The sequence below is a fragment of the Ranitomeya variabilis genome, chromosome 1 (assembly GCF_051348905.1).
Source record: "Ranitomeya variabilis isolate aRanVar5 chromosome 1, aRanVar5.hap1, whole genome shotgun sequence".
Taxonomy (NCBI): Eukaryota; Metazoa; Chordata; class Amphibia; order Anura; family Dendrobatidae; genus Ranitomeya; species Ranitomeya variabilis.
Genome location: NC_135232.1, coordinates 265271526 through 265288820, shown reverse-complemented (window position 1 = coordinate 265288820; position 17295 = coordinate 265271526). Strand labels below are relative to the sequence as shown.

The following is a 17295-nucleotide window of genomic DNA, read 5'->3' as shown; positions in this document are numbered from 1 at the left end:
ACACTCGGCATGGAGGTTGGAAATACGGTAAACGATGATTCGTCTGAGAATATCACCTGTTTCCACTGCTCGAGGGACCAATTCTGGAGGTTTCTACACCACTCTAAATGCTTGGAAACATTTGTAATTGAGAGCAGCGGTTTTCTCATTGCAGCTCTTCCGTGGAATCCAGATTTGTGCAGCTCCCGACGAACAGTTTTTGTGGAAACTGGGTTCTGTAGGTGTTCATTGAGCTCAGCAGTGATTTTCGGAGCCGAGGTCTTGTGATCCTCTCTCACAATTCGCTTTAGAGTTCTGCAAGCTGTTATAAAAGCCAGAGGTGGTGCAACAAAATACTAGTGATGTGTTGGAGTGTTTTTTGTTTGTTTGTTTTTCATGATTACATAATTTTTTCCTCAGAATTGAGTGATTCCATAATTTTTCCCCTATGCTTGGATAAAAAAGTAACCTTTACTGACTACCACATTTTTTGTTCTTGATTTCTTCTAGTGTTTCTTAAAGCCAGAAAGTTGCCATTTGAAATGACTTTAGTTTTGTGCCTGTGATCTGCTTTTAAACAACTGAATGAACATCCTCCAAGGCCGGTGATTCCATAATTTTTGCCAGGGGTTGTATAAGCAACTGATAAATAGCCCAAGGACTGGACAAGATCTGTGTTTATTCTTATTCTGAAGAAGGGAGAAGCTATCGACTGTGGGAACTATCGGACTATTGCGCTCATGCCAGCAAAATACTACTGAAGATCTTATAAAGATGGTTTCAGTCTTACTTTGACAGAGCTGCCAGAGGAGTAAGCAGGATTCAGAAAAGGCAGATGAACAAGAGATGTGGTAGCTAACATTAGATAAATAATAAAAAGGGACAAAGAATACAACAAGGAGATCTATTTTTGCTTCATCAACTACAGGAAAGCCTATGACTGTGTTGTTTTCAATAAAATTTGGAATATAAGGATATGGTTGTCTCAAACCATCTGATCAGCCTTATTAGGAACCTTCACATCGTCCAAGAAGCAACAATCCAATGGAACATGGCGACACAACATCGTTCAAAGAATGAGTCTGCATTCTTTCTCCATTTCTCTTCAATTTACATGCAGAAGTTATTTTCAGGAAGACAAGACTTGCCGAAAAAGAAGAAAAAATCAAAATTGCTGGATGAATCGTCAACAATCTTGAATATGCATATGATACAACATTGATAACAACAAGAGCAGATGGACTGAAGGACTTACTATGGAGTGCCAAGATGGAAAGCTCTAACATGGACTGCTACTCAACAGAAAGATAATAAAGATATTGACTACTGCCTGGTACGACTGGGACACATTTGAGATTGACAGTGACAAACTGGAAGTTGTAAAGGGCTTCAACCCACTCAATGATCGCCTAAGATGTAGCGCCGACACTGGAAGTCAATAGGAAAATAGCTAAGTGCAAATCAACAATGAAGTCACTGGACAAGGTCTTCAAATTGGGGAACATTTCACTGGTGTCAAAAACACGGCTCATACATGGTTTGGCTTTTTCTGTGGTAACTTATGAATGTGAAACCTTGACAAAAAAGAAACAAGTCAGAAGAATCGATGCCTTTCAAATGTGGTACTGGAGAAGGATGTTATCAATAACAGAGATGGCAAGAAGAACAAACAAATCAATTTTGGAAAAAATCAAGCCAGACATGTCACTTAAAGCAAGGATCACCAAGGTATGACTTTTCTACTTTGGACACATCATACAAAGTAATCACAAGACAAAGACATAATGGAATGGTCGGAAGAATAGAAGAAACAAGACGAAGAGGAAGACCAGCAACCTGATAGCCTGATATTATCAAGATAACAGCAGAAAAGACCGTGGTGGACCTATTTAGGCTTGCATAACATTGATCTTCCTACAAATTGTTCATCCATCCGAGCTGAAGGCTCCAATGCTGTTAATGAGAACAGTTCACTTCTACTTACCATAAAATCCCTTTCACGTTGAAAATATTGGGGGACAAAGCTCATTCCCTATTCCTAGTGCTTATGTCCTGGCATCAATTTTAGTTGCTTGTGGGCAATGTTTTTTTCTTCCCTAGGTTCAGGTCATGCTGGTTCCTGTTTTCTGTTTGTTTTTTTTGGAGGTGGGGGTTTTGCTTTTGAAACAAAATGGAGCTGCCTAGTCTCTTAGTGGCAGGGCACATACCCACGGTCCTGTGTCCCCCAATATAGTAAATGACAGAGCGATTTTACATTAACAATAAAAAATCTTTTTTTATGCCCAGTAGTCAGTCAGAATCCGTAATTCATAGAGTGTAAGCTTGCAAGCAAGGCCTTCACTTCACTTGGAATGTGTTGAATTATATGCTACTCTTTAATGTCTGATATTGTCTGTAGATGTTCCTTCTGAATTGTAAAGTTCTGTCCAATCGAGAAACTGGATACTAATAAAAAGTTTTGTTTTCTTCACCCTGCAACATCTAACCATATTTAACTAGATAATATCTCATGTCTCCCTTACACGTTCTAGTCGTTATTAGCTTTGGTTCACATTTACGGTATTTTCCAAGACTTGGTTTAGTGACAAATGGTTTTGTGTTGGCACCAGAGTGAAGGGCATGCCTCAGTCAAAAGTAGCTCTTCCTTTTATGTTTTTGAAATGTGGGGAGGGGCCCTCCTTTCCTGCTTTAATGGATTAACAGAGTGGGCACTCCCAGCTACCCTGTGGCTTAACTCATTAACTGAACTCACAGTAACAAAGTAGAGCACATGAGCTGACCTCTCACATGTTACTAATGCTTCTACATGATTTTCACCTAGTAAAGTGACTTTTTAGAAACTACTGTGAGTTAAACCTTGATCCTAATAGAAGAAAATGCAACTAAATAAACAGCTCGTAAGAGCTCATATACAAAAATAATGAAAGTACCTTGAGATATTCCTTCATATTTGGAGGCATTTTTTTGTAATATATTTGCTTTACCTGGGGCTCCTTAAAGAAATAGTGGTGTGGGGTCTTCTCCAGGGGTCTCTGGAATCCCTTTTGAAAGAGTTCGGCAATATTTTGGCAACCTCTTAAAGAAATGCAAATTAATAAGGTTCAAAGAATAAGGAAAAACTGCTTAAAAAAAAAACAAAAACTCAAATTTCAATTAATAGACAAGGATAAAATGTAACCTTTGGAGGAATGACAGGTGTTGTCTTCTCCATAGCAGCCACGGCGCTGTCTTAGATCTGGACAGGGGTTTCCTCCTCTCCCGGGAGGCACTTTTACTTGCCGTGATCGCTCTTTGCTCCCAACTCCACAAAAAGAGTTGCATTCACTCCATGGCCCCCATGAACCAACTATACAGTGTGAGACTGCAAGGGAAACAAAAATAGCAATAAAATGGTCCATATAAAAATGAAAGTTAATTTATTTCTTCCTTTTTTGTGAACTCTTAAGACTACAATTTACCCAAGACTCACAGCTTGAGGATCCAGGAAAAAAGTTCTCATGTAATCTTATATTAAATAGGTTATTTAACTAACATTACTACATAGATTAAAAGCACTTATACAAAGACATAAAATAATAGCAACGATACAAATGTACATCATGCATTAACAGAATTACTGTATCACACTTCACAGTCCTTATGCCGTGATCCGAATTTCTACTTTATGAATGGCCAAGTAAATTGTTGCCCTCTAATGACTGGCTCCAAGACCTTCTCACTGGTGTACTACTTCTCCTTTGGAACATGCACAGAGGTAAATTCAATTTTTCTTTTGTGACATGATGTCAGGTTGACACACAGTGGGTGTCTGAAGCCCAGATGGGAGGTGGCAGGATGTTATGTTTGCAGTCCACGTTTCTGAATCAGATCCGGCTGGACACTCTTTCTCACACGGGTGCTGTCTGCATATTTACATATGCTTCAGCGCCTCCCTCAGCTGTTTATTTTGGCCTGAAACCAACACTACACTACAAGATAGACAGCTTCCCACTGTATATAATAAGATGCTCTAGTGACATGCCAAAACTTCCCAATAGAGATGGTACTAGAAAATATTATAAATCACAACACTAGATAAATATAGTATTAGACAGCTGATTTTTTTTATTTAAAAAAAAAAAGGTTTTTTTTCCAAACTACCGTTGCTGATTCTCATTCTTCTTGCTAATGATCTGTCATACCAGAAGCAGCGTAATGGACTCAAGACAAACTACATGTTTACTTTGAGATCTAATGTCACAGTTTTTTTTTTCACACATGAGCTATGTGACAAAACGTTGTGGCATGTTGCTTTACTTGCTGTAGGCAGTCGGTATTCTGCCCTAAAAGGATCACAAAAGATATATCGGAATGGCAAAAACATTTTTTTCAGTACTCTATATGCCGAAAAGACGTATATAAGACTCTAAGTTATCCTAGGACTGTATAACTCACTTCAAATGCTTTAATGCAAACACAGCCTCGGTAATATCAGTCACCTCAACAATACATTTAGTTGTGGATAAATGGATGGTAACTGTTCTTCACTGCTGCGTTGTCACACTAATGTTTGTCTAGTGTTTTTTGTCTCTCTCCCCCCATCTCCGTGTCTAAGCTGTGACGTCTTCAACACAAAAAGGCTGCTGCATTCCCTGCTTCTGCTTTTATTCAAGATATGAGTATCCTACCTGATTGGCTGTGCTATACCATGTGATGTGATAACTGCAAGGAATTCTGGAGAAGCTTGCCCAGCCATGCCGAGGTTATTTTCACTCCTCTCTGGCTCAAGCAATCTTCTATGCAATTTGTAAAATAGTGGCAGCAATTTTGAACAACTTGCGCAAATTGAATCATAAATTGTTTAAATTATCCAGGTTCAGTGAATTCCTAAAAAAAAATCAAACAAATTCATATCCCATTAATTTTCTCATGTCTACCAAATAATAGAACCCAGAGTCAGGTCTTTAGCAATGTAAAGACGAAACCTGTTGAAACCAAAATAAACATTTTCATGAAATGCAGAACAACTGAAAAGTTTATTGTAGCTTGAACATAGTTCTAAAAATACAAATATGTATCACTGTACTACACAGCGTGACATGAATATTAGTTGTGCTGTTTTTACACCTGGCACCCTCAGAATACTTTTTGGTCTCTATTAATAAGACATATTGGGGACAGTTACAGACACCCAGCTGACCTGGTATACTAAAGTGAATCTCCTCTACTGGGTACTTGCCTGTAGATAAGGCAGCAGTGTTTTTATACTTTCCGGTTCAGTCCTTACCAGCTGCTGCTTCTGCTACACAGAAATCTTTTTAAGTATGGTATTCTCTTCTTTCTTCAGTGTGCTAACCCTGTACACACCACCCACTGAACAGAAGATTTCAGGGCCACTTGTTCACTGGCTGTAGTAGTATACAAACTCACTAATTATGCCTTTTCTTGGTCCTTCCTTTCTAAAGGGAATCCAGGACGTATATATGACCTATTAATATGGGCATACAGGTAATAGAAATGTTAAGCTAGTCCTACCTGTATGCCTCGTATTAACAGTCTTGTTGAGAAATGCAAGAAAAAGTATGGTAGTCAGCTCACCTGAACGGGCTTTTCCACATCAATTCCTGCACGGAAAAGTCACTATTGTTGAGAAATGTTATATTCTGTGTTTATGCTAATGATGTCTTTCAGTCTCCAGGGTGTGCACTGCCTGGAAGAAATCCCTGCCTCCTGTCTTCATTGTAAGACTTCAAGCCGTCATTGATGTTAGAGGGTGCAATACACGGCATTAAGAAATGGGTATGTGAACTTTTGATCAGGTTCATTTGGTTGTTTTGGGTTGTCATTCTGATTTAAAAAGATAACACACAGTAGTTTGACAATAAATGGCTTCGCCCATCCACTAACCATGAGTGGAGAAAAAGTTTCGGTGTTATTATTCATATTCACTGAAAAAAGACGAAGAAAGCAAAAATTCTGCCAGAGTATGTAAACTTTTGAGCACAACTGTATATACAGTACAGAGCAAAAGTTTGGACACACCTTCTCATTTAAAGATTTTCCTGTATTTTCAGGACTATGAGAATTGTAAATTCACACTGAAGGCATCAAAACTATGAATTAACACATGTGGAATTATATACTTAACAAAAAAGTGTGAAACAACTGAAAATATGTCTTATATTCTAGGTTCTACAAAGAAGCCACCTTTTGCTTTGATGACTGCTTTGCACACTCTTGGCATTCTCTTGATTAGCTTCAAGAGGTAGTCACCGGAAATAGTTTACACTTCACAGGTGTGCCCTGTAAGGTTTAATAAGTGGGATTTCTTCCCTTATAAATGGGGTTGGGACAATCAGTTGTGTTAAGCAGAAGTCTGGTGGATACACAGCTGATAGTCCTACTGAATAGACTGTTAGAATTTGTATTATGGCAAGAAAAAAGCAGCTAAGTAAAGAAAACGAGTGGCCATCATTACTTTAAGAAGTGAAGGTCAGTTAGTCTGACAAATTGGGAAAACTTTGAAAGTGACCCCAAGTGCAGTTGCAAAAACCATCAAGCGCTACAAAGAAACTGGCTCACATGAGGACCGCCCCAGGAAAGGAAGACCAAGAGTCACCTCTGCTTCTGAGGATAAGTTTATCCGAGTCCCCAGCCTCAGAAATCGCAGGTTAACAGCAGCTCAGATTAGAGACCAGGTCAATGCCACAGAGTTCTAGCAGCAGACACATCTTTGACCAAGAAGGAGCGTGATGGGGTGCTACGCCAGATGACCTGGCCTCCACAGTCACCAGACCTGAACCCAATCGAGATGGTTCGGGGTGAGCTGGACCGCAGAGTGAAGGCAAAAGGGCCAACAAGTGCTAAGCATCTCTGGGAACTCATTCAAGATTGTTGGAAGACCATTCCCGGTGACTACCTCTTGAAGCTCATCAAGAGAATGCCAAGAGTGTGCAAAGCAGTCATCAAAGCAAAAGGTGGCTACTTTGAAGAACCTAGAATATAAGACATATTTTCACTTGTTTCACACTTTTTTGTTAAGTATATAATTCCACATGTGTTAATTCATAGTTTTGATGCCTTCAGTGTGAATGTACAATTTTCATAGTCATGAAAATACAGCAAAATCTTTAAATGAGAAGGTGTGTCCAAACTTTTGCTCTGTACTGTACATACTGTAGCATGGCTAAAGGGTGTCTAATCGACGGGAGGTATGTATCACAGAGAAGGCTTGTCGCTGTGATGTGACCCAGAGTGTTTTCTGTAATGCTCATAAGGTAATGTGTAGTACATTTGGGTCCGGGTTACGGGTAGCTTTGAGAGATGGGAGGGTCTGGCTACCCATATACCTCACCGTAAGGGGCATAACCATGCCTGTCTATGTTTGTGTCAGGACCTGTGGTGATGTCAGAACCACATGTCTAATCATGTGATGGGTTCTGGGTGTGGTTTCAGGCTACTTAATGGAGATGTGTTTGGCACATGTGAGTGAGTGTGGGAATCTGCCATGGTGGACAGATTTCCGTGTGTCTAAGCTGGACACTACAGACAGGAGTCTGTGTAAAGAGGCGGAGAAGCCTAAGGAACGTGTCTCCTGCGTGTCAGCCGTTGCACCTGAGCGAGTGAATCCCTACAATACATAGATAAGTGCAAGGAAAGAGGGGCACAGGTGGCGTGAAGGAAATAAACTGGCTAAAAGAAAAGAAAATAGTGGGTTATATTTACCACAATTGAATCCAAATTGTAGTATTTGATGTATATTTTCATACAAGAAACTATTCTGAAAGTCCATATAGATAGACTAATGTAACACAAAAGTCTACGTTTACTGTTGATTTTGATATTTCTCCAAAAATCGTTAGGTGAATGAAAGAGTCCTGATTTATTTTAAACCCCCTCCCCCCCAAAAAAAAAAGATAAGAGTAATTATGATAAATCTCTTGAAGACTTTCAGGTGAATAATGTTTTAAACTCTGTGGATTGCATGGATCACATTCAAAGTTCTTTGTTGAAGATATTTCAAGATCAATCCAATCTTAATATAAATTTTCTTTCTTTTTTTTTTGTATTTAACAGTGGATATAGATCCTGGTTTTTTTCCCTTTTTTTCTTGTGGTCCTGCTTGACTCCCTCTCAGTTCTAATATTGTTTGGATCTCTTTTACATATTCTTCGTTGGAAGTATTTTGAGATCAATCCAACCTTCTCCTGATGGCAATTTTTATTTTTCCACGTAAAGGTTGGTATACTGCCTAGTTCCATCGTGGTCTTCCAAGAGTATGCAAAACATCTCCATGTCTACTCAAAGAGTACGTAAATTAGAAATCATGAATATAGATACATATACACTGATCAAAAAAATAAAGGGAACACTTAAACAACAGAATATAACTCCAAGTAAATCAAACTTCAGTGAAATCAAACTGTTCACACTGTTTGACAATCAATTTCACATGCTGTTGTGCAAATGAAATAGACAACAGATGGAAATTATTGGAAATTATCAAGACACACTCAATAAAGGAGTGGTTCTGCAGGTGGGGACCACAGATCACATCTCACTACCAATGCTTTCTGGCTGATGTTTTGGTCACTTCTGAATGTTGGTTGTGCTTTCGCAGTCATGGTAGCATGAGACGGACTCTACAACCCACACAAGTGGCTCAGGTAGTGCAGCTCATTCAGGATGGCACATAAATGCGAGCTGTGGCAAGGAGGTTTGCTGTGTCTGTCAGCGTAGTGTCCAGAGGCTGGAGGCGCTACGAGGAGACAGGCCAGTACACCAGGAGACATGGAGGAGGCCTTAGGAGGGCAACAACCCAGCAGCAGTACCGCTACCTCAGCCATTGTGCAAGGAGGAACAGGAGGAGCACTGCCAGAGCCCTGCAAAATGACCTCCAGCAGGCCACAAATGTGCAGGTGTCTGCACAAACGGTTAGAAACAGACTCCATGAGGATGGTCTGAGTGCCCAACGTCCACAGATGGGGGTTGTGCTCACAGCCCAACACCGTGCAGGATGCTTGGCATTTGCCACAGAACACCAGGATTAGCAAATTTGTCACTGGCGCCCTGTGCTCTTCACAGATGAAAGTAGGTTAACACTGAGCACATGTGACAGACGTGACAGAGTCTGGAGATGCAGTGGAGAGCGATCTGCTGCCTGCAACATCCTTCAGCATGACCGGTTTGGCAGTAGGTCAGTAATGGTGTGGGGTGGCATTTCTTTGGAGAGCTGCACAGCCCTCCATGTGCTTGCCAGAGGTAGCCTGACTGCCATTAGGTACCGAGATGAAATCCTCAGACCCCTTGTGAGACCATATGCTGGTGCGGTTGGCCCTGGGTTCCTCCTAATGCAGGACAATGCCAGACCTCATGTGGCTGGAGTGTGTCAGCAGTTCCTGCAAGATGAAGACATTGAAGCTATGGACTGGCCCGCCCGTTCCCCAGACCTGAATCCGATTGAACACATTTGGGACATCAGGTCTTGCACCATCCACCAACGTCACGTTGCACCACAGATTGTCCAGGAGTTGGCGGATGCTTTAGTCCAGGTATGGGAGGAGATCCCTCTGGAGACCATCCGCCGCCTCATCAGGTGTTGTAGGGAGATTATACAGGCACGTGGAGGCCACACACACTACTGAGCATCATTGTCTTGTCTTGAGGCATTTCCACTGAAGTTGGATCAGCCTGTAACTTCATTTTCCACTTTGATTTTGAGCATCATTCCAACTCCAGACCTCCGTTGGATATTAGTTGTGATTTACGTTGATCATTTTTAGGTTTTATTGTTCTCAACACATTCACTATGTAACGAATAAAGAATTACAACTGGAATATTTCATTCAGTGATATCTAGAATGTGGGACTTTAGTGTTCCCTTTATTTTTTTGAGCAGTGTACAATACATACTAGACTAAAATCATGTTAAAAAATGAAAAAAAAAATAAAATTAAAACCACACCCGTATTACGAGAGTAAAGTTTATAAAATTGCTCCAAAACCGAAACTTTCATTTAGGCCTTGTGGTGCAAGTGTTCCTAATGTATAGATCCACCCACTTTCCATTTGTGATTGTATTTTTCCTTGATTTCCCCCTCTGGGACCTAGATCCACTTGGTCAATGGCCTTAACTCTTAAGCCCCTAGCATTACAATAGTGAACTTGTTTAAAAGGTCTGGGTAGAGTTTTAAGTTTACTAGTGTCTTCTACGGTCGAGTATCTTTTCAATCTCTCTAACGTGTTCTCTCACCTGTATTTTAAGTTAACGCGTTATTAATCCTATGTATACCTTACCACAAGGGCACTCTGCATGGTATATTACAGTATATACTCGTGTATAAGACGAGTTTTTCAGCACATTTTTTGTGCTGAAAATGCCCCCCTCGACTTATACACGAGTCATTGTCCCAGTTTATGGAGGGGGAGCGGCAGAGCAGCGGGTCACAGGAGGCAGGAGCCGGTGGCTAAAGCCTGTGCCAGCTGCTAAAGATAAGTATTTGCTGCACTGGCAATAAATATTCATTTCTCTTACAGCGCACGCACAATTTTTGACGCAGCTGCCGGCTTCCAGCAGCTGCCAGGCTCTCATAGGTGCACACTCTTTAAGGTAATGAATATTCACCTCTCTCCACTTCCATAGGAGTGATCGCTCGGCCGCAGGAGCTGATGGTACTGGAACGAGATGCTGCGAGGGCACGCAGGGAAGGTAGGTAGGATATGTATTTTTTATGCTTTTCTCATGGGGGCCATACATATAAAGATGGGGATAAGGAACCATGCAGACATAGTGGGAATAAAGAGCCACGCATACAAGGATAGGAATAAGGAGCCATGCATACAAGGATGGGAATAAGGAGCCATGCATACAAGAATGGGAATAAGGAGCCATGCATACAAGGATGGGGATGAGGAACCATGCATACCAGAATAGGGATGTGGGGACAATGCATACCCGGCTTATACTTGAGTCAATACATTTTCCAAGTTTTTCAAGGCAAAATTAAGTGAATCGGCTTATACTCGGGTCGACTGATACACGAGTATATACCGTAAGAGCAGTTAAGTAATTTTGGGATATCAAAAGTTCTCTTTCATGGTTACTGATGGTTTTCGATTTTATCAAATTGTGGCATGCTTTACACATTCCACAAAGAAAAAAGCCCATCATTTTAGGTGGTGTTTTCTCTTTGCTTGGTGGTACATAGTGGCTGTGAACCAGCATGTCTTTCAGGTTCTTAGGACGTTCTTGCCACTATGGATGGAAATGATGGTAAAATATTCTTTAAAGTGGGATCTGTTATGAGGGCATTCCAGTGTTTGTTGATATTTATTAATTATGGCTATTGTTTGTTATAAGTGGTCACGAATTGAACCACATCCGCTCATAGTTTTGTGGCTGTTGGTTTTCCTGTTACCAAATAACAGCTCTTCCTCCTGGGAGTCTTGACTGCTCTGTTATAACCATGATTAATTTGTCTGTATGTTCTAAAAATCTGCAAACTAAATGTCCTGCTTGTCTGTCTAGCAACTTCTCTTCTGAGCAGATTTTTTTGATTCATAGAAATCCCATTAATTGGTACATGACGGGTAGAGGATTCCACATGAAGTAAGGTGTTGGTTGATATTGGTTTTTGATATACATCCGTTTTTATTTCACCATTGAGGGATACATGGATCTGATCTACAAAAAATAGATGTTTGCCATGTTCAAAGGTCAATTTGATATTTAGGTTATTATTTAATTTGGTCCTGAGTTTTTCCAATTCATCTTCTATGCCCTCCAACACAAAACAAATGTCATCGATGTATCTAATCCATCCTTGAATCTTATTTATTTCAGGTATGATGTCCCTTTGGTAGATTTCTCTTTCCCAAACACCTAGAAATAGGTTGGCATATGAGGGGGCACATTTGTTTTTTAACATGATTTTAGTCTAGTAAGTGTTATATATGTATCTATATGCATGGTTTCTAACTTACCTTCTCTTTGAGTAGACATGGAGATGTTTCGAATCTTCTTGGGAGACCACAATGGAACTAGGCTTTATACTGACCTTTATGCGGAAAAAAGAAAATTGCCATCAGGAGAAGGTTGGATTGATCTTGAAATACTTCCAAAGAAGAATATTTAAAAGGGATCCATACAATGTTAGAACTTAGATGAAATCACAAAGGACCACGAGAAAAAAGAGGGGAAAAAAAACAGGATCTATATCCACCTTTAAGTATAAAAAAAGAAAATTGCTATTAAGAGAAGATTGGATTGATCTTGAAATAACTTCAACAAAGAACTTTGAATGTGATCCATACAATCCGCAGAATTTAAAACATTACTTACCTGTAGGTCATCAAGAGGTTTATCATTATTTTATTTTTTAATTTTAATGTTTTACTTTTTGGGGGGTTAAAAGAAATCAGGACTCTTTCATTCACCGAACGATTTTTGGAGAAATATCAAAATCAACAGTAAACGTAGACTTTTGTATTATATTAGTCTATCTACATGGACTTTTAGAATAGTTTCTTGTATGAAAATATACATCAAATACAATTTGGATTTACTGTATTTTTCGGACTTATAAGACGTACTTTTTCCCCAAAAAATTTGCAGCAGTGGTTGCAGTGGAACTGTTGGCGGCAGAGGTGTGGCGATGCTGTGGCAGTGGGCGATGCGGAGTGCACCTGAGCAGGGTCCCTTCCTCAGGGCGGCAGAAATGTGGCGACGCCACGGCCTGGTGTCCATGGTGAGCAGAGCCGAATGCATCACCAATTTCCATGCGGCCATGTTCCTAAACCACGGGCCGTCGGAGGCTTCAGGAAAATAGCCTCCGGAGGCTGCACGTGCGCAGATTGAGATCTTGGCGGCCATTTTCCTGAAGCCGAGTGGCGCCGAGATCTCAACCTGCGTACACGCGGCCTCCGGCGGCCATTTTCCTGAAGCCTCCGGTGGCCCACGGCTTCAGGAACATGGCCGCATGGAAAATGGTGATTCACTCGGCTCACCGTGGACATCAGGCTGCGGCGTTGCCACATTTCTGCCGCAGGCATCCTGAGGAAGGGACCCTGCTCCATGTTCCACAGCATCGCACTCCAGGACTGCAGCATTGCCCCACTTCTGCCGCCGGCATCCTGAGTAAGGGTCCCTGCTCCATGCTCTGCCTCACTGCTGACACCAGATTCGTACCATCGTAACCCAGGACTGCAGCACTGCCCCACTTCTGCCGCCGCCGGCTTCTTAAGGGACTATGCCTTCTGTGACCCCCCCTGTACCACCGCCGGCCCTCAGGTAAGATACCTTAAATTTGGACAACAAGACAGACCCCCCTATCTTATAAAAATATTTTTTCTATTTTCCACCTCAAAATTTAGTTTGCGCCTTATAGTCCGATGCGTCTTATAGTCGGAAAAATACGGTAACTGTGGTAAATATATCCCACTTTTTATTTTTTTTTAGCCAATTTCTCCCCTCCACACCAACCTGTGTCCCTAATACCTTGCACTTACCGTATCTAGTATGTGTATATGCATATACAGTGGGTACGGAAAGTATTCAGACCCCTTTACAATTTTCACTCTTTGTTTCATTGCAGCCATTTGGTAAATTCAAAAAAGTTAATTTTTTTCACATTAATGTACACTCTGCACCCCATCTTGACAAAAAAACAGAAATGTAGAAATTTTTGCAAATTTAGAAAAAAAAACAAACTGAAATATCACATGGTCATAAGTATTCAGACCCTTTGCTCAGACACTTATATTTAAGTCACATGCTGTCCATTTCCTTGAGATCCTCCTTGAGATGGTTCTACTCCTTCATTGGAGGCCAGCTGTGTTTAATTAAACTGATAGGTCTTGATTTGGAAAGGCACACACCTGTCTATATAAGACCTCACAGTGCATGTCAGAACTAATGAAGATCTTAAGGTCAAAGGAACTGGCCAAGGAGCTCAGAGACAGAATTGTGGCAAGGCACAGATCTGCCCAAGGTTACAAAAGAATTACTGCAGTACTCAAGGTTCCTAAGAGCACAGTGGCCTCCATAATCCTTAAATGGAAGAAGTTTGGAACGACCAGAGGTCTTCCTAGATCTGGCATTCCAGCCAAACTGAGCAATCGTGGGAGAGGAGCCTTGATGAGAGAAGTAAAGAAGAACCCCATGATCACTGTGGCTGAGCTCCAGAGATGCAGTAGGGATGTGGGAGAAAGTTCCACAAAGTCAACTATCACTGTAGCCCTCCACCAGTCGGGCCTTTATGGCAGAGTGGCCCGACGGAATTTATTTTCAGTTTTGAGTTAATGATATGCTCGTGCTCCGGGGCAGCCAGTGGGGGGGGGCCTTCATGTGGTGCTCTATTTAGGTATTCATGTGTATGGCTTCAGACAGGTCACTGATCCTTTAGTGACCCGCCCCCTACTTTACATAATGAATATTATATACCGTATATACTCGAGTATAAGCCGAGATTTTCAGCCCACTTTTTGGGGCTGAAAATAACCCTCTCGGCTTATACTCGAGTCATACCCAGGGGTCGGCAGGGGACGGGGAGCGGAGCTGTGTAATAATACTCACCTGGCGCGGTCCCTGCATGTCTTTCCTCCGGCATGGGCAGCTTCCTCCTGTAGTGAGCGGTTATATGGTACCGCTCATTACAGTAATGAATATGCGGCTCCACCTCCCATAGAGGTGGAGCCGCATATTCATTACTGTAATGAGCGGTACCATGTGACCGCTCACTACAGGAGGAAGCTGCGGCGTCGGGAAACAGACGTGCAGCGACGGCGCCAGGAGCAGGTGAGTATGACGGGGGGAAGTGCGCGATATTCACCTGCTCCTCATTCCACCGTCGGCGCCGCTGTGTCTTCCCAGTCCTCTCAGGTCAGAGGGCGCAGTGACGCGATTAGTGCACACCGCCCGCTGCCTGATCGTCGGTGCAGAGGACAGGAAGACACAGCGGCACCCGGCAGCGGTGGAACGGGGAGCAGGTGAATATAGCAAGTGCCAGGGGCCTGAGAGGTGAGTATGTGATTTTTTTAATTTTTTTAATCGCAGCAACAGCATATGGGGCAAATATCTGTATTGGGCATCTTATGTGGCCATGTGCAGCGTTATATGGGGGCAAATATCTGTATGGGACATCTTATGTGGCCATGTGCACCATTATATGGGGGCACATATCTGTATGGGGAATCTTATGTGGCCATGTGCACCATTATATGGGGGCAAATATCTGTATGGGGCATCTTATGGGGCCATAATCCACATTTATGCAGGATTATATGGGGCATATTTTAATATGGAGCATCTTGTGGGGCCCATCATAAACTGTATGGAGCATTATATGGGGCTCCCGATTCAATATGGATATTCAAAAACACTTAAACTACTGATGTCTCAATTAATTTTACTTTTATTGGTATCTATTTTTATTTTTGAAATTTACCAGTAGCTGCTGCATTTTCCACCCTAGGCTTATACTTGAGTCATTAAGTTTTCCCAGTTTTTTGTGGCAAAATTAGGGGGGTCGGCTTATACTTGGGTCGGCTTAGGCTACTTTCACACTAGCGTTTTTCTGCAGACGTCGAAATGCGTCGTTTTGTGGAATAAACGGATGCGTCAAAAATAGTGAAAAACGGATGCAACGCACACAGCATTTCGACGGATCCGTCGCAAATCCGCTAAACGGTTCCGTCGAAATACTGTATGCGTTGCATCCGTTTTTACCATCCGTTGCATCCATTTTTACGACGGATCCGTTTTTAAAATGGGAGTCTCCCTAATTTGATTGGCTACTGGAAAATAGGGAAAACTATATACTGACTGTTTTTACAGCCCATCTTTGAGGGTTTAGTTTTAGTGGCAGAGATGGAAGGAGTACTTGGTAGGATTGCGAGTGTGGTAACTGGTGTGATATTTGAGACAAATCGGCTGGACATTATAGTGCGGGAGAAGGAGGCGGCAGCAGAAAGACGGAGGATGCTTCTGCAGCAACGTAGACGGAGACCACTATGGATACATCCTATAAATGAACTGCGGATGACCAGGGGTGTCCAGTCCACTCTCTACCTGGAGTTGCGGCAGAACCCAGACAAATTTTTCAATTATGTACGGATGAGGCAGGAGCATTTTGATTATTTGCTGGAAAAACTTGGGGATGTCATCCAAAGGCAGGACACAAGGATGAGGCTTGCCATCACACCGGCGGAGCGGCTGATGGTGACCCTGCGGTAAGCCTCTTTTTTTATGTCATAGCTCATATTTAATGTCATATAACATACTGCAGAAAATACTGTGCTGAAACATTGCGTAGCATTTTCTGCAGCATGTTATTTTGTTTTATTGTTTGTGGCCATTCCACTGCCTTTTTTTTATGTCATTGCTCCTATTTAATGTCATATAACATACTGCAGAAAATACTGCGCTGAAACATTGCGTTGCATTTTCTGCAGCATGTTATTTTTTTATTGTTTGTGGCCATTCCACTGCCTTTTTTTTATGTCATTGCTCCTATTTAATGTCATAAAACATACTGCAGAAAATACTGCGCTGAAACATTGCGTTGCATTTTCTGCAGCATGTTATTTTTTTTTGTTTGTGGCCATTACACTGTTTTACACCTGTTTCATGCAGTTTTTATTGTGCGTCCCGTCAGAACAAAAATTTCCACAGTACCATTTATTGAAACTTTACCATGAAAAAAAAAAAGTAAAATGTTTTTGGTCTGTGCAATTTTTTCTACCATATTTTTTTTCCACAGCTTCCTTGCTACGGGTGAATCCCTGACTTCACTCCATTATCAATTCCGGTTTGGAATTTCTACAATTTCCGGAATACTGAAAGAGACCTGTCGGGCTATCTGGGATACTTTACAGCCGGAGTATATCCTCCAACCAACAATGAACATCTGGCTGACAAGTGCAGAACTGTTTGAGGAACTGTGCCATTTCCCAAATTGTGTTGGTGCCGTCGACGGGAAACACATCAGGATTGCTAAACCGGCAGGAACAGGCTACAACTATAAGAAATACTTTTCCATTGTACTCATGGCTATAGCAGACGCCAACTGCAAATTCCTCGCTGTGGACATAGGAGCGTATGGTCGGTCCAACGACTCACAAGTATTTCAAAACTCTCCGATGGGCCGTTGCTTGTATGCAGATACATATGATTTCCCGCCAGCCAGACCACTCCCGGGAACAAGTGTACCACCCATGCCATATGTATGTGTAGGTGATGAGGCTTTTCAGCTATCGCCGCACCTACTTAAACCATATGGTAGCCGAGACTTAAACAGAACAAAACGGGTATTTAATTACCGCCTTACTCGAGCCAGAAGA

At 41.7% G+C, this 17295-nt stretch overlaps 1 protein-coding gene across 1 annotated transcript in view; it reads right to left on the bottom strand.

Annotated features, from left to right (window-relative positions):
- The window catches only part of LOC143814339 (somatomedin-B and thrombospondin type-1 domain-containing protein-like), a 98349-nt gene that overhangs the window by 31938 nt on the left and 49116 nt on the right, over positions 1 to 17295 (bottom strand). The window contains exons 2-3 of the mRNA XM_077293447.1: positions 3158 to 3340; positions 2964 to 3054 (exon numbers count right to left, since the gene is read on the bottom strand). Coding sequence (XP_077149562.1) covers positions 2964 to 3054; positions 3158 to 3340 — 274 coding nt within the window. The remainder of the gene's footprint in view (positions 1 to 2963; positions 3055 to 3157; positions 3341 to 17295) is intronic.